Raw genomic sequence first — 22,423 nt, 5'->3', positions numbered from 1 at the left:
ATCCACTATCTTCCAATCAAATGAGATAATATATTTAAAGCACTATATGATGTTGAGGGGGCAGTGTGGGATGGTGAATAGGGCAGTGGACATGGAATCTGGAATAACTATGTTCAGATATTCATTAGCTCTGTGACACTGGGCAGGTCATTTAATTTCTTCCTGTACCTCAGTTGCCTCATCTGTAAAATGAGGACATTGGACTCAATGGTCTCTAAGGTACCTTCTACCAGATCCTAAGATCCTGTGTTAGCTATTATTATTACTCCAAGACAGCTCTCCTTGTTAGAAGGGTTCATGAAATTGATCTTGAGCTCTCCGACATAATTCTTTGAATGAAGGGAAGTATATTTATGAATTTCCATGGGGGAGGGTGGAATATTTTTAATATTAATTGGATATAATAGCTAGAAGGGATCTTAGGGTTGTGGAGTTAGTGGGCATGTGTTGTAACGGTACTTTTTCATTTACTTAATGTGTGACCTTGAGCAAGTAATATTCCTTCTCTAGGTCTCAGTTTCCCCCTTTGTAAAATGAGGCAGTTGGACTAGATGACCTCTAAGCTCTGACACTATCATCTTCCTGTTTGTCCTCATTTTACGGAGAAAGGAATTGAGATCCAGAGATGGGAAGGGACTTGCCCAAGGTCAAATGGAATGTTGGAGGCAGGGCCAGAACCAGAACCCATGTATATGGGGTCTGTACGGGAAATGATATCAGTGTGGCTCTTGCTTGGCTGGTACCCAAACAATGGGTGCTTAAGATCCATGGAGTATAGGGCATGGAGCCTATAGGCGAGATGGGGCCCTTCCCAGAGGCAGGGGGCTGGATTACATGACCTTCCTCCCACTCAAGGCTGTAGGGGGCCGATGCGATGGCGGTCCCTTTAAGAACTCTGGCCGCGAGGAGTGGGCGGTCGCTCGGCCAGCCTGTACTGGGCCGATTCTGCCGAGTCTCCGCCCCTCTTCCCATGAGCCCTCGGGAGTGGCCGGGGACAACAAACGGTATCTGGTTCGGGGGGCGGATGCGGTGGCATTGGGGCTGGGGGAACCATGGCACTGAGCGCCTGGCGGAGGGTTCCCGTGCGCGGCAGCGGCAGCTCGGGCTCCCGCAGCCCCGCGCGCGGGCGGCTTCTCTGGCTGTTGTTGGCGGTTGGCGCTTGTGGCTGGGCGGGTGCCCAGGACGGTGGCGGAGCCGGAGCTGTAGGGGCCATGGAGGAGGAGATCGTGTCCGAGAAGCAGGCGGAGGCGAGCCACCGGCAAGACAGCGCCAACCTGCTCATCTTCATCTTGCTCCTCACCCTCACTATCCTCACCATATGGCTCTTCAAGCACCGACGGGCCCGTTTCCTGCACGAGACTGGCCTGGCCATGATCTACGGCAAGTGCCTCCCTTTTGCCCCCCATCCTGCCCTTTGCTCTCCCTTTCCTGCCTCGCTTCCCATTGGGAAAGGGGACTCATCCCTCGGCCCGGGACCGTCCTAGGACCGCGGCTTCTTGGAGACCCCGGGGAGGAGGGCTGCCCAACCGGGTAAGGGGGGAGGGTGGGGTGGGGAGACGCATCTCTCTCGTAGCCTCTTTGAAATTGAGTCGGGGTTCCCTGCCTGTGTGGAGATCTGGGATGGAGGAGTTCCCTTGTCAGTTTTTGGTGTTCTCCGGAAAACTGATTCGACCTCTACTTGTCTTCTCGCACCCGCTCGGCTCTCTGCCCTCGCGGCGGACGAAGGGCACATCTTTTATCTCTCCTGGCGTGGTCAAACTTAAAGCTGCGGGACCTTGGGGAACCGATCTGTAGATCCGTAACAATTAGCTATATCTCCTTAACAACCTGTTGGCTGCATTCTCGTATGAATTTGTTAGAATCCCACGCCCGAGGTTCAGGTTGTCCCAGATCAGCTAACGAAAGAGTTAAAAGTTTTCCCAGGACGGTTGTTACTACATAGTGATCAAGATGGTTAATCTAAAACTAATTATAAACACTACACATCTGCAGTCATGAGATTATTAACCCTTAACGAGTGGTTTCAGTGGCTTTTTAGTCTGTCTTTTTTTCGTTTCTGTTTTCTTTTTGGTTAACGGGTAAGGAGGGAAGTAATAGCAAATGGCCCCCTTGGGAGAAATAGATCCATCTCATTCCTAAACTGGGGCCTCTAGAGAGGTATTGTTGACTGTCTTAATCAAAGAAGACTCCACTGAGTGATCACTGCATATATGTGTCTTTGTTTATGTCTGAAGAGATTCTTGTGGACAAATAATCCCTTCTGCCCAGTATACAGGTGAGATTGTTTTTTTTTTCCTCACTTGTGGCTGTGGCAGGGAGCCCGCTAATGTTTGCCCCTTTGCCTCAGACTCGAAGTCAGTTGAAGACTTTGGCTCCCAAAGAGCCACTCCATTCATGAAATGTTTACCTCTGAGTGTGTATCTCAAGGAGGATAAGAAAAGGTAGTTCTCTGTGAGTTTCAGAAAAATACACACACACCAAGTCATTTTCACTTGTAAGGTAATGATTTTCCTAGATTGGAAACTTGGTTAACTTTCGCATCTCTTTTCCTTTATAAAGACTCTTGAGGGCAGGACCCCACTTCAGTATCTGATCTGTGAATGTCACGTTATAAAGCATTAGAAATTGGGGGGGGGGGGTCTATGATCTTTTTAAGTCTCTCTTTACCATGTTCCCTAGCTTTTGGATAAAATTAGATGTTGCATATTTTGTATCTTTTCACTTTTAATCTTTTTATCCAAGTAAATGATGTAGATATCTGGATTTATACATCATGCTATAATAGCTCAATCTTCTGTATCATTATTAACATTTGTTTGGGTACCTACCGTGTGCTAGACACAGGAAATAACCAAAAACTGTAAGGCAGTCTATAGTCCAGTTAACAGGACAGAATGAAGACACACACAAAAAAATCAGTGACATAAGGCTTTATATGCCAAATGCAAAATTCTTCCTTCCTAGGAAGACTGGATTTTCCTAGGTTAGGCTGGAAGGAATGCTATAAATGCTCAGTTGTATGTTGGAAGCATAAAATCGTTCTCTGATCGTTTTAAAATGTTGCATTAAAAAGAAAAAAAACCAGATGGGTCACTGTTAATCTTTGCTAAATGTATAAATGGTTAAGCTCACAGAACTAGAGAATTTCTGTTGAAAGAATTAATTATTGCATTTGCTGAGGACATAAAATCAGTAAGAAGCAAGGAAGGGACTTCTATTCCTCTCTCTGTTTTGGGAGGGGGCGTTTTTCTTCTTGTGTTGCCTAATGTAAGAACACTAATTCAATTTTCATCAACAAGCATTACACAAAGCTGGGGGAGAGAAAGAAGGAATAGGGCTGGGTTTTTACCCTTTTGAAGTTTAGGGGGATGGAAGGCAGGTAAAAAAGAGCATCCTAATTGGTACTCAAGTGCATTGGAGAAGACCAGAGTGCCATGGGAGAACTGTGAGGGGGAAGCTCCTGCTGGCAGGTTCAGGAAAGGCTCCCTGAAGTGCCACCTAGTCTGGGCCTTAAAAGATAGGGGTCATTTTCCAGTCTGGGCTAGGGACAGGAGACCATCCAAATGTGGTAGGACTTTCCACTGACTATTCCCCCTTGACAGTTGTTTTTCTTTGATTACTCTCTAACCTCTCAAGGTTTCTCAGTATGTAAAATGCAGATTAGTGATATTTGTCTACTTCTCAGTCTCAGAGGGTTAGTGTGAGCCTGGAGGAGAGGTTGCAGCACACAGGATGCTTGGTTTGGATTTTTCTTTTAATCCAATTGAGTATCTTTCCCAGTTTTTTCTTTCGCCTCTCATACCATCTTAACTACTGACACTTTTATTCTCTTCATGCCTACCCTCAAACCTTTAAGATTGAACCCACTGATTTTTTTCTCCCTAGCTTTGAGTCAGTTTTTCTGTTTGAATTCTAGAAATACTATTTAAGGGGGGGACCCTTTAACTCTTTGCTTTTCTCTTGAAAAAGTAAGGGTATTTTTTTTTGAAAACTAGAGTTTATATCAACAAATATGGTTGGTTGATTGTCCATATTACACCCTAGAAATCTAAGCATTTGAGTATTTTGTTCAACTAGTGAGCTTTCTTAAAGAATTTAGCATTGTCACAGCCAAAAATTGTTAAGCTAAGTTAAGCCTTAAGTTGATCTTCCACTATGATAAGGAATGTCAGTTTGCTTATAAATAGTAATATAAAGGATTGAAGGCAGGGGAGGAACATTCCCCTTTGTCTTAAGCTTCAGGCAACCTAAGGGTCACTTAGTATGATTCATTAAAGATTGTTCAAAGGGCAACAAAGATAAGGAATTGTGCCTCTTTTTCTGACTGTTCTCTATGTCTTGTGAGACTGTGAGGTCTAATCCAGCAGCCTTAAAAGAAATGAGCAGATCAAGGGATTTTGTGTGTGTGTGTGTGTGTGTGTGTGTGTGTGTGTGTGTGTGTTTTAAAGACTAGAAAATGTAATCTGCTTTGGTTGTGATTGATGTCAGAGTGATAAGATGTCTCATCATGGGCATCTGAATCTTGATTTCTCCTTCTGCAGACTGGAACAATGAACTGAAACCAACAGGATGAAATTTAAGAGGGATAAATGTCAATTCCTACATTTTGGCTGAAAAAAAAACCCCACAAATGTACAAGTATAGGAAGGGGGGACCTGTCAAATGAATCATGGGTGGAGGTGGAAAACTAATTTTTAATATGATTGCGCTATGAAATGGGAAAGTCATGCAGTGGATTCTATGAAAAGATGATTTGTAAGATATTTTCTCATTAGGTAATCTTCCTGCTCTATTACTTATATGCTGCTCTAGAAATATTGGGGTTAGTGATCTGTGATATTACACTGGGGAAAATTACCCATCTGTCCATCCCCTGCTTATGAGGATGTCAGGTTCTCCCACTTAGGAATTGAGCAGTAATTTCAAACATGTTTTTATTTCAGTCTGAGTACTGACTCTAAGAAGCTCAGGCTTGGCTAACATTGATTGTGTGTGTGTGTGTGTGTGTGTGTGTGTTGAAAACCAATGAAGTTTTTAGGGGCTTTAAGGAACTGGTTGATGCCCACAAGGAGCTTACAGCATTCTCTCTTTTTAAATTCCAGGGCTTTTGGTGGGCTTGGTTCTTCGATATGGCGTTCATGTTCCGAGTGATGTTAATAATGTGACATTAAGCTGTCAAATGCAGACAAGTCCAGCTACCTTATTAGTGAATGTTAGTGGAAAATTTTACGAATATACACTGAAAGGAGAGATCAGTTCACATGAACTCAATAACGTTCAAGATAATGAAATGCTTAGGAAGGTAAGCTTCTAGTCAGTATATTTTGGAATTTTTTTTTTTAATTCTAGCAGCAACGTGATGCAGAAGGGAAAAAATGACCCATGTCTTTAACACATTAGAAAAGACACAGTGGACTCTTTTAATATACACAGTAAAATATCAATTAACTATAATGCTTAGGAAATTTCATTTTCTGATTAAGGTCTAACTCATTAAGTTTTCTGTTTTGACCAGTGTTCTAAATATTTCTAACCTGATTTCCTGCCTTAATCTTTCTTGGATTCAATTGTTGCAGTGCTTCAAGGTGCTTAAAAATAATAACTCCTCATGCTGTAGCACTTGACATTTTGTCAAAGAACTCTCCTCCCAACAACCCTATGAGGTAGGTAGTATACGAATATTAGCCCCATTTTTCAGATGAGGAAACTGAGGCTCAGAGATGTTAAAGGAGTGCCTCGCCCAAGATCACATAGCCAGTAAGTGCCAAAAATCGGGATTTAAATCCAGTTCTCTCCCTTTTTTTTTTCTTTAAACCAGTCATTTCCTGATATATTTCTTCCCTCCAACATTGAACCTTCCCTTGGAACAAAGGAAAACAGTTAAGTACAACTGACTGGCAAAGCAATCACGTCTGGAAATGTAGACTACATTCTACCGAGACGAAAGGATGTGCATTCCATCTTTCCAGCACTTATTTCACCACATGTACTGCCACATTTATTCCCATGATAGAGTATTGAGTGTATGGATTCTATTGGGGACTGACTTGAGTCTCTCTTGCCACTCCCCTCTTCCCCTCCCCACCATGCACACATACACTCCAGAAGTTGCTTGCCTCTGCCTCCATTTCCCATTCCCACCTTGGCCTCTTGCCCCTTGCCCCTAGCTTTTCTATGTCACGTTTTCTGGGGTTGTTCTCTTCTCCTTCCCACACCCCCATCCCTACCCACCCTCTTTCCCTTGACTTCTCCCATCTCTTACCCTTTGGTCAGTAAAATAACCAAGTATCCATAAAAGTAGAATCCACTGAGTGCTTGTCACGGTGTTCCTTTGAACTTAATGTCTTCTCAAGTTTTCTCTGTTGGAGACCAGCCGATGTTGTGCTCCTTAGTTTCTCTCTGTTGAATTTTATTTGTTTTAATGAGGAAGTTGCAATACAATAAGTTGTAGTGACATTCTTACCATTTAGTAGTAGATGCTTTTAATTTATCACTCTAATAATTTACAGAGTGGCTTAGTGTGAGGTCTTACAAAATATTTTCATTTTGAAGAACTCAAAACCTTTTTTTCCCCTTTTTAAACAGGTAACTTTTGATCCCGAAGTATTTTTCAATATACTACTTCCTCCGATTATATTTTATGCAGGATACAGTCTGAAACGGGTAGGTGCTGCTATACTTGCATGGTACTTAGTAGGTGCTTACTAAGAAGTGCTTTTTGAATTCAGTTGACTTTACTGTGCACATGTGCTTGGGAATCTCTCTAATGACTAGCTTTTCTACAGCCCCTTCTCATCTTTTTCTTTTCGTTCCCTTTTCCTGTTCGGACCCTCAAATTGTTGCTTTTCCAGACTTACCCCTTTTAACACTCATAATGTGTGGTATGTTAACACCCGAATCCTGAGTTTTTGTTGTCAGCCATTTGGTATGTATCCTACAAATGTTGGGCAAATTGGATAACCAAAGACCTTGTTTTTTTAGAGACATTTCTTCCGAAACCTTGGGTCGATCCTAGCATATGCTTTTCTTGGGACAGCCATTTCTTGTTTTGTGATAGGGTAAGTATTTGTAGCCTGAGATATTTAACCTTGAAACCTGGATTTCAAGATCTGTCTATAGGTAATATATACATACATGTACATACGTTTGTGCTTGCCTGCATATATGTCTTTTATATCATTGTATCTCTGAATATGTCTAGAAATGTTTGCAATGCAATGTTTTAAATTATACATTCGCTTGTGCTTCTCAAAAAACTGGACGTTGCTTCCATGTCCTAGCAACAACATGTCTTCAGAGTCCAGATCACCTAGAAGATATTCAACTAGATTTCCCCCCTCAATTCTCTAATTGAGCAGCAGTTTGTGTGTGTCTGAGTTGTCAATATTTTTACCGAGCAGGTCAATTATGTATGGCTGTGTAACCCTGATGAAAGTAACAGGACAGCTTGGCGGTGACTTCTACTTCACTGACTGCTTGTTGTTTGGCGCCATCGTATCAGCAACCGATCCAGGTATGCCTTTTAGGAGCGGCATTCTGTGCCTCATTTCCTTTTTTTGCAGTATGGCTTATGTGTTTCATTTTTTTTTGTAGGTTTTCTCAATCCAAGCAGTAAAACCGCGGTCTAGGATTCTCTGTGGCTTAAGCACACACATTGATTTACTTGTACTTTATTGACCACTAAATTGGATGCTATTTAAGACTCAAAGTATCTCTTTTTATCTAGTACCATTCATGGTGGTACGTGTCTTTTTGCCTGAAAGTGGGAACTGGGTTAAATATGTTCATTAAATTGGTAACATCTAAACAGTTCTTCCACATTTCTAGGAGAGTAGTCACCTAAAATCTTTGCAATCACAACTTCTGGCTTTAGAGTTTCTAAATGACAAAGGATGTGAAGTGATGGTTGCAAGTCATTTGTACCAGGTACAGTTTTAACTCTACTGAGTACAGTTTAATTGTGTTGGGAGGCTTTTGTTTGCCTGGCAGGAAATGCTTCTCCAAGATTGGATTTATGCTTACCAAGAGGTGTTTAATACTGAGAGGATTGCTTCCCTTGTGCCTTTCCAGTCCACCCTATTGCAGGGTCAGTTTAATTAGAGTGAACGGGATCGTAGTTCTCCTCCTCCAGCGTCAGTGTGGCAGACAACTACATTCCATCAAGGGATAAAGGAGTCAGGAAGCACAGAGGCTGAGGCTTTGGCTGCTCCTGCCAGAAACTTGTACTTTTTGGTCTCCATTGGAAGAAGCTTTTCCACTTTGCCTTTTGACCTTGTGAATGACCTCTCTCACTATCTTAGAGCCTCAATATGTGGTAAATCCTAAGGTTACCTCCGAGAAACTCTACGGGCTTTATGGGGAAGGAAGGAAAATGTGTCCTTTTTCTGGTATAAGCTGACCTTGGATTAAAATCAGGCAGGTTAATGTTTTGAGGCCAGCAGTTGGTATCATTTAGCATTTAAAGATGGAGCTCAGTGATTTTCTCAAAGACCTCCAGGGCTTTCTTCTTAATGTTCATATGTACAGGTGTCAGGACAAAGTTATCTTAGCCCAGGAGGCTCGAACCTTATGGCTTTCTGCCAGCCATTCAGTTGGTTGTTCTTTCCAGGAGCCAGCAAGCTATCAGATTTCGAGGCCTCCCTTAATGAAAGACAATTACCCATACTTTTCCAAATCTCAAGGCAGTCAGATTACTTGTTCAAGGTGATCAGTCTGGCCTTGTTGTTTCAACCTCCAATTTTTTCACTTTGCTTGTAAAAGGTAAGCTAGTTGGATGGTTCACGCAAAACCCATTTTTCCTGAATCTTCCAGATAGGGGGCTTTCTGTTCCCTTGAACTAGATAGACATTTTCCCTCAGTCTTTGCCTTGGCCCATGGGGCTAGCCTTGTCATGTTGCAGCAGCTCACCTTGAGAGAGGAGAGCCATAGGTTACTGTTTAATATTCTAGAAGTTACTCTTGTATCCTTTTGCTTTGCTGTCATGATATCTGTACGTTCCAGTTGAAGTGTTTTCCAAGGGAAATTGCGTCTTTTCAAAATGCCTGCTTCTCAATTTTAGTTGCCTTTGGAAGAGGCACTAGCATTTTCGGATTACATTAATCTTTCATGGTAGCCTTGGTTTATGCAGCAAGTGGGCCGTGCATGACTCAGCAGTGGAGGTTATAATACATATGGCTTCAGTCTCCTCTTATTTCTCTAGGGTTTCCATATAACTAGTTTTTTCAATGTGGATGAGTTACTTCTTTCCTGCCTCCCTCCCCCTTGCCCCAAGGCAGCAATGAATCAGTAGAGTTGACTTCTTGTTATAGTAAACAGCCCACCTGTTTTTCTGGCCATTATCCTTGGTGGAAGATTTTGATGCCAACCGAAAACCAGCCTTGTCCTCATTTTCCCTATTGTTCATGTAAAGCATTGTTGTTGATATTTGGGTGCCTTATAGAGAAAACAAGCTCCAAGGTAAAGTCCACAGTGGGGACTCTCTATTTATCTGTGTCTGTCTGTCTATGTCTATATCTATCTATCTATCTTTCTCTGTTTCTGTCTCTATACAAACAATATTCTACAGCATAGAAGGGAGATGATTACTTGGTGTAAGACAGAGCTTTGAATAAGATCTCAATGGAAAAGAAAATGAAGAAGAGATATTTTTGAAGCTCATGTTCTTTGTGTGGTCACACTCAGTCCTCCTGAGCATTCACAAAACACAAGCCTTTTATTTTAAGCTGCTTTGGAGATGGAAAAAGGAATTTTTGTTGCGTGTGAAGGGAATGGTGTTTTTGATGTAATAATATAAAAGGAAATGTTGGCACGCATCTAAATTTATGTTATAAATTGTCTTAGAATTTTTTGTGAAGGAGTGAATTTCTGAGAACAAAAACCAAGTCCTTGTTATGAAAAAGAAAAGCAGTTGTGGCAAGTGTATCGATAACGACCATTCTTAAAACTTAAAAAATTCTTGTTTTTGTCAGTGACTGTTCTTGCCATATTCCACGAACTTCAAGTTGACGTTGAACTCTACGCGCTTCTCTTTGGGGAGAGTGTCCTTAATGATGCTGTTGCTATAGTGCTGTCTTCGTAAGTGTGTTGGGGTTTTTGTTTCTTAAAACTTGGGTTATAACTAGATGTGAAGTATTAGGGCATAGGAGGCAAAAGTCACCTGTCCAAACCAAACGTAATCTGACTCAAAATACTTCTAAGCTGCAGAATTACTTTGAATAAAATACAAACACATAGGCATCACCTAACTTACTTCCTATTGCTGTAATTTCTAGATTACAGTTGCTATGCTGATTGGTCTCCTTCCTCCTCCCATAGCCGATAGCTTAGGAATTCCGTGGTCCTCCAGTACACTGAGTTCCTGTGTCCCCCAATTAAGTCCCCCAAGGTACTCTGGACCTGTTCTTTCCGTATGTGGGGGTGAGAGAATGGAGGGAACAGAAGCCCCGTATATTTTTTCCTTTCACTCCCTTTCTTCCTCAAGTTTCACCTTCTAGATATAATAGAAGAACTAATTTAACCATCCTAAATACCCTTTTTTGCCTTGCTGCCAAATGGGAAATCATTCTTTGGGCATTGGCTCTCCTGTACTGGTTTCATTTCCTCCTCTTAAGTTTTGTCATTTTGGATTTGGGTTTACTTGGCAGTGAGTTGGACTGGTAGATTTCAATGAGTATAGTTCTGGAAAGCCTTTTCCCCATCTCTCATCCTCATCGCTGAATTTTTTGCAGCTGCTCACAGCTCATATATAGTTAATTCAGGAAATACAGCATAGACTAATTTGTTATAGAGATTTAAACAATTTCATTCCTTTGGTGGACTCTAGATGCAGAGTCAAAACTGTGCACTAATTGGGAGAAGGAAAAATGAATTATAAGGCTTCTAGCTGTGTTGTTTTCTGAGTTGCTAAAAACAACATATTCCTCCAGACAAATGTTTATTAAAGGACTTGCTGTGGGTGGAAAGCACTGTGCTAGTTGCTGAGGGAGATACAGAGTTTAGATGAGCATCCAGCCTCTGTCCTCATGGAGCTTGCAGTCCTATTAAGATTTCTATTTTCTGGACCACTTGTATATCTCAGCTCACTGATGCTGACCTCAAAGAGGTGAAGAGAACAGGAGAGAGCTAACTTCTTGTTTGTCCGTGCTCCTGGAAAATGTCACTGACAAACAGTCTGTCTTTCTCATTGGCCTCAGGGCTTGAGGAGGGTGGGGTAGGGGGGTTTGTGTGACAAAAACACTTCAATTCTGGCTCAGATGTGCTCTCGGCTTTTTTTCCTATTTAAAGTCAGAAATAATATTTTATAAAGTTGGATTTCAAAGATCATTTCTAAAGCTTTGGGGTTTGACATAGAAATGCAAATATTTGCAAAGGATAATTTTTTTTTAAATTCACTTGTCATTATTGGCTGGGTGTATCTGAAGATGCCCTCTTTGAAGAACACCAGCTATAATAATAGCTTAAATTTCTTTAAGAGTCTTAGGTTGAGAAGGTGCTTTCCTTATCTACCCCACTCCCTCCCCTTCCCCCTCTCCCTGGAGGTAGTGCCAATGTTCTCCCCATTTTATAGATGAGCAGATTCTGTGGCCACTTGACCATTGAAGGATAGAAACTCAAACCTCCATAAGCTGGTGCTCTTTGCCTCACACCCCACTGCCTTTCAAGAGGCTGCATGATTGTCTTAACCCAGTTGAGTAAATGAATTCTTGTCTCAAAGCAGGAAAGAAACAGACCGTGTCAGGTTTTCATTGGCCCCAGGGCATCACCAGCTAGAGTGCTTGCTAACGCCTTTAGCAGCACCCTTCATTTGCTTTTTGGATAGTTACAAAATCCCAAGTTTGGGATGGCTGGGAATAAAAACAGTTTGGGCCAAGCATTAGTTTAGATGGATTTGCCCCGTCTATCAACAGCAGCCTTTGCATTGGAGGAAGGGGAGGAAGGGGAGGAAGGGGAGCAGGTCTCAGGCCTGGGTTTTACAAGTAAGAAAAGGTAAGGGAAGCCATTGAGAAAGACTTAGTTTCAGGTGGCTCAAATTATATTCTGTGAGATAAAGTGCTGCCTGATGGTGAAAACCTGAGCTAAAACTTCAGTCTGGAGGCCAGCTTTTGTAATGAAAGAAAGCCCTCCATCTGCTTTTAACCCATGGTTAATCTTCATTTTCCAGTGACATTTTGTTTTGGGTTCCTTGGAAATGAGTATATAGATGATCAGGATGATTCATTCTGATTACCTATACTTTGACAAGGGGAAAGCTGAGGAAGAGCATCCTTTTTCAAGCCAAATTATAGGTGTTTTATTGGAGCCATTGCTCTGAAAATATCCCTCGGGAATGGAAGCAGGCCTTTCTTATCTCTGGTCAGCTATTGTCTATGCTGTTATCATGAGTGTGTCTCTTTGTAGTGGAGTGAGCCATGCCATTAGAAAAAAAAAAACTCTTCATACATTAGTTCCTTAAAGGTTATTATGTAGTTATTTGAGCAACATAATGTCTCACCATCAAAGACTATTATATTACTTTAAAATGTTTCACCCCCATGTTTACATTTTTAGTTGTAAGTCCAAGTATGAAATTTAATGTCGACTGTTATTTGCCTCAATTTTTGTATATTTTGTTTGGTTTTAAGCACATTTTATTGACTTAAACCTGGGGATATAAAGAGAGTCTTGTCTATACGATATACTAAGCATGTTTTCACACTTGTAATCAGAAGCATATTGCAGTAACCACAGGGAGGATAAACGGAACGTGTTTTGTCTGTTTGGAGGGCTCCCTGGCCACCCCCTCTTCTATTTTCACTGATGATCTGGCAGGAATTTTTTTTATACCTGTAGTAACTAATTAACTGGATCCAAACTTTATTTAGGAATAGAGAGTCTTATCACTGGGGACCTAGTTTGCTTTTCAAATCTGTGTCTATTTCCCAGGGTGAGTGCTGCCAAAGTCCTGTTCAACCCCGATCTGGGTTAGAAAGTTGAGGTAGGAAAGGCTTCCCGTTAAATGTGGGGCTTGCCTATTACAGAGTGACTTGGGTAGTTAATATTCCAGTGAGGTTGGGAAGAAATGGATTCACTGGAGATGCTGACAAGTGGATTGTTATAACTGCTTGAGCTCAGTGAGCAGTCTCCCTGGGTCCTCCTCTCTACAAAATGTTCATTCCCCTGTGTCGCTCTGGGGGTGGTTCTTATAGCTGAAAAGTACTTCAGGCAAACCAGGTTTGCATCTCGAGCAGTGTTGATGTGTTGATGCCTCTGCTCAGAATAAGTGGGCCCAGTTTTCATTATCTCGGTCACATTAGTATGTAGGGTTGTGAGGCACTCAGATGCTAAGAGCGCTCAGACAGAACTTTCTTCCTGCTCTGTGTTCAGATAACTGACTCTAGAGACTGGAAGGAGAGAGAACTAAAGGCTTAATCCAGTTTTCATACATAATACGACAGTATTTTTTTTTAATCTATAACTGAAATTGACATTTAAGCCAAAAGCTGAGGTTTTCTTGTATACACATGGAAGTCTTTGCCCTTATTTCAGTAATTCGAAACCAAATAGCCAGCCAGCCCCCATCCTGAACATTCATTTTCACATCAGATTTGCAAAGTCTCTTTCTTCACTTCTTAAGAAATAAGTGAGGTCTCTCCCCCTTTCTCAGTTCCATCGTGGCATACCAGCCAGCTGGAGACAATAGCCACACGTTTGACGTGACAGCCATGTTTAAGTCTATTGGAATCTTCTTGGGGATATTCAGTGGTTCCTTTGCCATGGGAGCTGCCACAGGAGTGGTCACGGCTTTGATATCCTTTCATTGGTCTTTTGGGAAGGTGCTTCTGTGTCCAGTGCTTATTCTCGGGGGTTTGAAATGCAAGCATTATATGGCATTGTCCTATGACTGCTGAATCTTACCAGTTGCTTTTTTTTCCTTTCAAAAAACCACATAAAGCACCAGTGAAAAGGTTTTATAGTTTTTATCTTGAATAGGTGTGACTTTTACAGCAAAAGGTGAATTTGAAAAAAAAGAAGAAAAAAAAAGTGAATTTGGTACATTTCCACCCCTATCCCTTTTCTAAGGTTACAGAACAAATTGATGTGAGTGTATATACAATCATTTTCTGTCTTAAAATGCCTGTTGGTTCTTTCCCACCAGAGTGGGATGTAACTCTTTGGTCCTTTGGTTAATGAGAAAAGCAGGAAATGTCAGGCTGTGGTGTCCAATAGGCCACGTATGTAGCTTGAGTAAGGAGAAGTCTGAATACTTTAATCTTCTCCTAGAATGTTAGATTGAGGGGGTGGAGAGAGAGAAAGGGGCAGAATAAGCATTTATTAAGTAAATACCTACTATGTGCCAGGCACTGTGCTAAGCACTTCACAAATATTATCTCATTTGATCCTTATAACAACCCTGGGAGGTAAGTACTGTTATTATCCCCATTTTACAGATAAGGAAACTGAGGCAGACAGGTTAAATGATTTGCCCAGGGTCACCCAGCTAGGAAGTGTCTTGAGGTCAGATTTGAACTCAGGTCTTCCTGACTCCAGGCCCAGTGCTCTGACCATAGAAATAATAGTGTCCAGACCTCTCACTTCACACATAGGACTGAGGCCCAGGGAAAGGAAGGGACTTGTTCAAGATCTCAGTTCTGTTAATAATTTATGCCTTTTGCTTAAGATTTCTCCCTTATAAAAGCAAGGATCTCCAAATATACTTTGTTTGCTTTTGTCGGGGAAGGTGGTACTCTTAGTCTCTTGGAAGGTAAGTAAACAGAACCATTTGAGCACCTCGCTGGATGGCTAACCAGCCTGAAGCAATCATTTTGGAGGCAAGTCATTTAGTCTGTTCCTCAGTTTCCCCATATGTGCAATGCTTCAACTACTTCACCAGGTGATTATAGGATAAAATGAGCTGTAAAAATGCTTTGGAAAATCCAGAAGGCTAATACAGATACGAAGTTTTAGCTTGGAGACCATCTTGACACATGTGAGAGAGCTCACTAGTAGCTTCTTGTGATCTGCTGCTATCATTTCTTCATTCTGTCCTTTTCTCCACATATTTGGGGGAGAAACTAGAAGCTTAAAAAGCACTTTGGTTGACTAGAAACAGTATGCCTATGATAAGCTTCCTTTATGAAGGAGAGACTATGAGGTTACGGGCTTCTTCATGCGGTGCCTGCCCCTGGGCTTCCTAACCTTTGGTATCCTGGACCCTTTGGAGAAGCCTTTGGACCTTTTCTCAGAACGCTGTGTTTTAAAAATTGCCAAGGAAACCAATATTGAAATATAGTGATCAAAGGATTTTTTTAAAGTTCACTAACTCCCAGGTTAAGAAGCCTTGATTGAGACCTAGAACCAGCATTTTTTTGGTTCTTTTTTTTTGTTACATTAATTAGACTTTGTTGGATACGTTTTTTGTACTTTTTTTATTACATTAATTAGACTTTGTTTTAATAACATTGGGGAGGGGATGGAGAAAGTATATGAGCATTGTATAGGAACTTGCCAATTTTTTGTGTTGAAATTAAAGTGCATTTCATCATTTTGAGACCAACCTTAACAGTCTTACGTGACGAAGTTCACCAAACTGCGAGAGTTCCACTTGCTGGAAACAGGCCTGTTCTTCTTGATGTCCTGGAGTACTTTCCTTCTGGCCGAAGCCTGGGGTTTCACTGGTAGGTCGCGTTACCGTTGTGATTTTAACCATTGAGAGGGAATGGCTGGGCTGACTGCTCTCCCCCGCCCCTTTTTCTTTCCTCCCCTCCCCCCCATTTCTCCTCCCAGTTTTGCTTTAGAAAGTAAAATCACTTTTCACATGAAACACGGGAGGGTTGCAGAATTAAGGGAACTAATCATAAAAAAGTCAAGTTCCTCTTTGCTAATAAGGGTTTCTTAGCTAAAGCTGGACTTTGTCCTCACTGCAGGTGTAGTTGCAGTCTTGTTTTGTGGCATCACACAAGCACACTACACATACAATAACTTGTCACCGGATTCGCAGCATAGAACCAAGCAGGTAAGACAGACCTTGCAACTTGTCTCAGAATTGTTTGCTTCTTTGGCCCGGCTGCCCAAACCACCTCCGTGTCCTAAGTCTTGTTGGCCCAGTCTGGCTCCTAACTGTCACTCCCTGGAGTGGGTGGGGTCAGGGTGGACAGGACCATGAGCCTCCCCGGCTCCTTGAGTTCTCCATCTGTAGCAGCTTTGAGGAAGTTGAAAGGGGCTGCTTCTGGGAGGTCCAGGAAAAGCTAACATGCCTCCCCTCTCTGTTGTTGTCTCATCACTGACATTTCCAGGGATACTTCGGCCTTGGGAGCAGGAGGGGGCTCCAGTAGTGATGGAACAACCCCCACAAAGGCATCTTGAGTGATCCCACGGGCAGGGTATCTGTGGGGCTCAGGCAGAGCCTGGGCCCTCCAATTTGCAGGCTAATGAGGGAGGGAGGACAATGGATGAAAAATGTGCCAGATACAAATTTGTACTTGATTCCAGCCGTGTGGAGAGAGTAAGTGTTCTCAGGCTGCTTAAGTGATTAGGACCATTAGTGAAGCAGCAGCAAAGACATTTTTCTTGTTAAGGAATTGAGTTCGTAGCTCCAAGAGACACTGGTTTTTCTTTCAACTCAGAGACAAAGTACTTTTAATCAAGTGTCTTGTTTTTTAAACCTGGGTTCCTCCTTTTTACAGATTAATTTAGTTCACCTGTGAGGCCAGCATTTTGCTAGGCACAGTGGGTAGATGTGAAAGAGAGAGACTGAGAGAGGGGGAGAGATGGAGGGAGAGAAATGGGGGAAAGACAGAGAGGGGTAGAAACAGAGGGAGAGAAAGAAATAAAGGGAAGGAAGGAGAGAAATGGGGGAGAGAGAGAAGGGGAGAGAGAGGGAGAGAGACACTGGGAGAAGCAAAGAGATGGATGGAGGAAGGAGGGAGAGAGGAGAGAAATGGAGAGAGGGAGAGAGAGGAAGGCAGAAACAGAGAGGGAAAGAGAGAGAAAAATGGGGGAGAGATGGAGAGAGACAGAAGTGGGGGAGAGAGGAGAGTCCTTCCCTTGTAGCCCAGGTAGTGAGAAAAGACTCAGACAGTGTGTGATCCTGATTGTCCAATAATGACATGACGTGTGGTAGTAGGCCTTTATACAAGGCAGGGCTCGTGGTAGTGTGGATGTGTCAGGAATGCTTCGTAGAAGGGGGAGAACTTGAGCTGGACCTCGAAGGACGGTAAGATTGGGGGTGTGGGTTGGGGAATGGTGAATGACAGGGCAAGAAAGACCACGATGATGTATTTGGAACAGTGCAGACGACCCATGCTAGGGAGTGCTGATTAAAAAAAGTGTCAGCGCAGCCCTCTTCCTTCCTGCCTTATCAGAAAAAGGTAGAGGATGGAGCCCTCCATGGAAGGCCTTGAATTTAGTCACTCAACAAATATACATTAGCCACTGTGGAGAATATAAAGTAGCTTAAGCTGTGATTGCCTGTATTCCCACCCTTCAGGGAGATAATCATCTCCTTGGAGACAAGGTGTACATAAGTGATAATACCACTGGACACAAGTACAGGCTGTGTCCCCTAGCCAAGTATGATTCCATGATAATGAACTTGAACCTTGATCCTGAGGCATCATGGCAGAATCTTTTGAGTGCTAGCCTTGGAAGCAAGAGAGAGACCTGGGTTCAAATCCCACCTCTGTCTGATACTCAGTAGGTAGGAAACTTTGGGCAAATTCCCTCGCTTCTTGTAGCCTCAAATTCCTCATCCATAAAATGAGAATTCTACCTCTTACAATGCCTGGCTCCCAGGATGGTGAGAAACCAATGGTAAAGCATTTGTTCTATAAAATTTGGATTCAGTCAAAAGGCTGCACTTAAGGATTTAGAAGGCCATAGGTTCCCTACCCCTGGTCTACACTCAGGTGATAGCAACGTTTATGAGGTAGGGTCCAAGAAACATTTCCAACAAGGAAGTGGAAAACTTCTCCTTCCATGTCCTGTGCCCACCTGAGTTCTGTAATGATGATCCAAAGATGACTAGGAGAATGATGATGCCATTGGTTGGTAGAAATCAGGAAGTTGGAAAGGGGGAAGCTAGGTTTTTGATCATCAGAGATGACTCCTGGAAATTTGGGTGGTTTGGAGTGGGCAGTTCTACATGCTTGTTGGTCTCCTGTCAATTTTTAGGATATGTGAATGAGCACTTGTCTTATGTGATTCAAGCATGGTTGAAGATAATGTAACTATATTTTCCCTAGAAAATATTTTTAAAACCATTTTTTTTAGTTGTTTGAGCTTCTCAATTTCTTGGCGGAAAATTTCATCTTCTCATACATGGGACTGACACTCTTCACTTTCCAGAACCACGTCTTTAACCCGACTTTCGTGGTGGGTGCTTTCGTATCCTTGTTTTTCTGGCAAGATTGAGGGAAGCATTTTGCAATTTCACTGATTTGGATCAGGGAGGGCACAAGAATGCATTGACAGTATGTATATATGCCATTTCCTCAGACCGAAAATACCAGGAATTTCCATTTTTCACCCTTGTTCTCAAATTTGTTCAAAGAGATAGTGATTTCTAAAGCATATCTTCAGCCACAAATTCACTCCATTTCAACAAGTGGCCAAAAAAAATGCACATTGCCAGTTAGTTGACAAATTTGGATCAGGGATAGAGGCTGGAGGGATGGTGATAAGGAGCAGCTCGATTCTCCCCCTACTCTTCATTCACTCTTCATTCCTCTCACCCTGAGGGACTGGGGAGGGGGCAGTTGATCCTGTGAGAGTAGTGGCACCCAGATAGGTCGAGCAAAGAGGTACTACAGCCGTCCTGTGGAGATAGGAATAGGATGGGTTCCACCCAATGCAGTGCCTGGCATGTGTCTTCATTGCTTCCCAGCCTCCTTCTTTCCTCGGCTTTCTCCCTTCCCGTTCTCCCTCTTCTCTTCCCTTATAGGGCACTAGGTGATATACCGGTATAGGGGCATTGCAGGCAATGGTAAAGGCGCTGAAGATATCAGGGTGTGTAGCAGGGAGATCATATGAAGCTCCACATGAAGAGCCTCACCAACAGCATCAGGACTCAAAAGAATGTTCTGTGCTAGCCATGTGTAGTGAGGGAGGTAAAGAAGGGGCTGCTCTTGTTCCAGAAATGCTGGTCTATAAGCTCAGCCATAAAACGGCTGATCAATTACCAAGAAAGAGGAAAAACTGGACAAGAAGCCCCACTAAATAAATATGTTGCCAGTCCGTGAGAAAAACGGAATGAAGCAGAAGCAGAGAAATGAGAAAATCTGAAGAAAACCCCCTATGTTCAGAAGTGCAGGTTGTCCTTTGATCATCCTAAGAGAGTGTTTACTTGGGCCTTCTCATTGGCCCCTCTAGGTCCCGAGCTTTGCTTTTCCCTTGGCCTCTTTGACTTCTCTCTGTGCGCTTTTCCTGCATAGCAGAGTGACAAAAACAATCCTATAATTAATCTGTGGAAACAAGGTGGAATTGTTGAATATCTTTTTCTCTCGCTTGAGCTCTGTGTTCCTTGGGCCTTCAGAAAAGATATGAAAATACGCTTCTAGCTAAACTTTGTCTGCTCGAATGGTAGGCCTTTTCTTACCAGCCAGACAGGCGGGCTACACTTGGACCAGGGCCACTGCAGATCTTAAAAGGGCAAGGTAATTAAAGTTCCCTGTTCTGAATCCTGAAGAGGGAATAGAAGTCAGTGCCTAACAAATGGGACAGGGAAACACTTTCATTCTGCCAAAATTATCAAGTAAAATGAGTCAATTTTGGTATTCCCTTAGACTTTTTTTTAGTATAATTCTTTTAAAATAGATTTTCATTCATCTTCTAGTGGATTTTCAGTAGGTGATTGACAGTCAGAAAGTTTGTAGAGTTAGAATTTTTAATGCTAGAAGGGGCCTTAAAGGCCATCCCATGCCCAGCTTCTAGAGCAGTATCCTCAGTAGCTGGGCATCCAGCCTTCAGTGAAAGGGAGCTTACTGTCCCAGCCCCCAAGGCAGCCTCTTATAGTTGTAATTGTTAAGGTATTTCCCTGTGTTGATTCAAATTCTCCTTCTGTGACTTACATCCATTGGTCCTAATTCTGCTCGCTGGGGTCAAGCAAAACAAGTCTCGAATGCAAGAAGGATCAGAGCTCTTGATCTATTTTTTAATTTTTATTTATTTTTATTTTTTTCCTCTTTTTTTTTCTTCATCCATTTGAAGGCTGTCATCATAGTCTAGCTTCTGCAGGCAAATATGCATAGTTCTTTCATCTGATCCCCTCATCATGCTGGTTGTCCTCCTTTGGATACACAGCTTATCAATCAATGTCCTACCTCAAATGTGGGGGTACCTGGAACTGGACACATGATTCCAACTGTAGTCCAACCAGAGCAGCAGCTTGTTCTGAACTCTGTATTTTTAGAAACATTGTGGTGTTCTAGAAAGCTAGGCTAGCCTTTGGAGTTGGACCACCCAAGGTTGAGTCCCAGCACTGATATGTATTAGCTGTGTGGCCTTTGCTAAGGCACTCTTCAACGCTTTAAACCTCGTTTTCCTTATCTGCCACCTTACAGGGTGATGAGAAAAGCATTTTTAAACCATATAATTGTAAACTATTATTATCCTCATTAATTAAATTGTAAACTCTTAGCCTTCGTATCACATTGCTAGCTCATCTTGAGCTTCCAGTCCAATAGAACCTCTGAGAACTGCCTTCCAGACATGTCCCCTGTCTTATTTTTGTGCAATTGATTTTTCTTGTAACCCAAGCATTAAGTTGGGGGGCAGTGTTTACCCCAAGCACATGAAGACTTCTCCAGCAAAATGGGCAGATGAGAACAATTTGTTCTAACAGCCATGAAGGCAGCTGAAGCAGGAGCTGTGGAGCGCTTAGAGCTTGGTCAGACATGGAAGATGCCATGGTCATCCACTGCATGCCGGGCCATCACCAATTGTCTTGAGTTTTGTCTTGCCACTGGACTTCAATGACTCAGGAAGAGAGACTGAGGCTGATGACTTTGTGCAGCTCTGCCTCACTTAAATCCAATTCACGCACGAGTCAAGGCATCACCCATGGTGTCATTGGTCCTCTTTGAAAAGGACAAAACAACAAACGGTATTTAAATTAATCTTCTTAGCTTCATTCAGCCCATGATTTCAACTTGTCGATCTTTTGGGATCCTTCCCAGCTTTGCCTTTTATCCAAATCATTGATAATGCTTAACAAAACAGAGCCTCATAACTGAGACTTCCCTCCAGTTGTCTTTTGCTTCTTGGTTCTGGTCAGTCAGCCAGTTCTGAACCCCCCTCACTGTACTATCATCCAGGCCACATCTATCTGTCTTCTCTGCAAGGATATTGTAAAAGATCTCATCCCGTGCCTTGCTGAAATTCAGCTGTAGCTATAGCCTTCCCTTAGTCTAATAATCCTGTCAAAAAAGGAAATTAGGTGAGGCTGGAGTGATTTGTTCTTAGTGTAACCATTCTGGGGTTTAGTGATTACCTGCTTCCAGGTGTTCACAAACTGTCCCTTTTAATAATTTATCTTGCTTTAGAATTTGAGTTCAATGCCTCAGACTTTCTCTCATTACTATTACCCATCATTTTAACAAATAAGTGTAAACAAGTGTAAGAAATTGATCCTTAACGTGTTAATGTGTTTAGCTTGCCATTTTCTTGGGAAGAGCTGCCAATATTTATCCATTGTCCTTTTTACTTAATTTGGGCAGAAGAAATAAGATTGGATCAAATTTTCAACATATGATGATGTTTGCTGGTAAGTATGTGATTCTCTTTTCTTTTTCCTCCTCAAGCCACCACACAGAACACGAAATGATTGCCTAAATGGAAATGACTGCCAATGACATCAAATCCTTTTAATTATTGAAGTGATAATAGAGGCAGCTGTGGTGTAGTGGATAGGAGTGCTGGGCTTGGAGTCTGGAAGCCCTGCATTCCAATCTTGCCTCAGATGGGTTGCCATCTACAGTTGTTGGAGGCAGCAATGTGAAGAATTCCTCACACTGATGAAATAGTAGCACCTTCATGTATTTTGAGTATTAAAGTTAGAATTTTATGGTAAAATGTCTTTTAGATTGTAAGCTTCTTGAGGGCAGGGACTGTCTTTACTTCTTTTTGCATCTCCAGAGCTTAGCACAGTGCCTGGTACCTAGTAGGTGCTTATTAAAAGTTAATCGATTGATGTCATTTTGTGGTGAATTATGCCCCTTTCTCCACCATTGTTATTTTTCCTCATTTTAGCTCTCAATTCCTAGTTTAGTTGAATTACAATCAACAAGCATTTATTAAATGCCTATTGTGCAAAGCACTGGTCCAGGGGCTCTGGATACAAAGACAACAAACCAATCCCTGTTTACAAAGAGCTTTTATTCTACTGGGTTTGGGGGAGTGGGAATGTAGTTGTACCCTGTGTAATTTTGTCCCAACGAGTGTGGTTTGGCAA

General features: G+C 42.3%; 1 protein-coding gene across 1 annotated transcript in view; it reads left to right on the top strand.

Annotated features, from left to right (window-relative positions):
* Nucleotides 1-1,145: 1,145 nt before the first annotated feature.
* SLC9A6 (solute carrier family 9 member A6) overlaps nt 1,146-22,423 on the top strand; it is a 32,339-nt gene continuing 11,061 nt past the window's right edge. Inside the window, exons 1-11 of the mRNA XM_027838005.1 lie at nt 1,146-1,380; nt 5,103-5,302; nt 6,586-6,663; nt 6,982-7,058; nt 7,401-7,513; nt 9,969-10,074; nt 13,643-13,784; nt 15,548-15,653; nt 15,903-15,991; nt 18,247-18,360; nt 21,625-21,736. Of these exons, the coding sequence (XP_027693806.1) occupies nt 1,212-1,380; nt 5,103-5,302; nt 6,586-6,663; nt 6,982-7,058; nt 7,401-7,513; nt 9,969-10,074; nt 13,643-13,784; nt 15,548-15,653; nt 15,903-15,991; nt 18,247-18,360; nt 21,625-21,736 (1,306 nt within the window). The 5' untranslated portion in view covers nt 1,146-1,211. The remainder of the gene's footprint in view (nt 1,381-5,102; nt 5,303-6,585; nt 6,664-6,981; nt 7,059-7,400; nt 7,514-9,968; nt 10,075-13,642; nt 13,785-15,547; nt 15,654-15,902; nt 15,992-18,246; nt 18,361-21,624; nt 21,737-22,423) is intronic.

Source organism: Vombatus ursinus, unplaced genomic scaffold, assembly GCF_900497805.2.
Source record: "Vombatus ursinus unplaced genomic scaffold, bare-nosed wombat genome assembly UNPS02004573.1, whole genome shotgun sequence".
Lineage (NCBI taxonomy): Eukaryota > Metazoa > Chordata > Mammalia > Diprotodontia > Vombatidae > Vombatus > Vombatus ursinus.
This window is presented reverse-complemented; position numbering and strand designations above follow the sequence as displayed.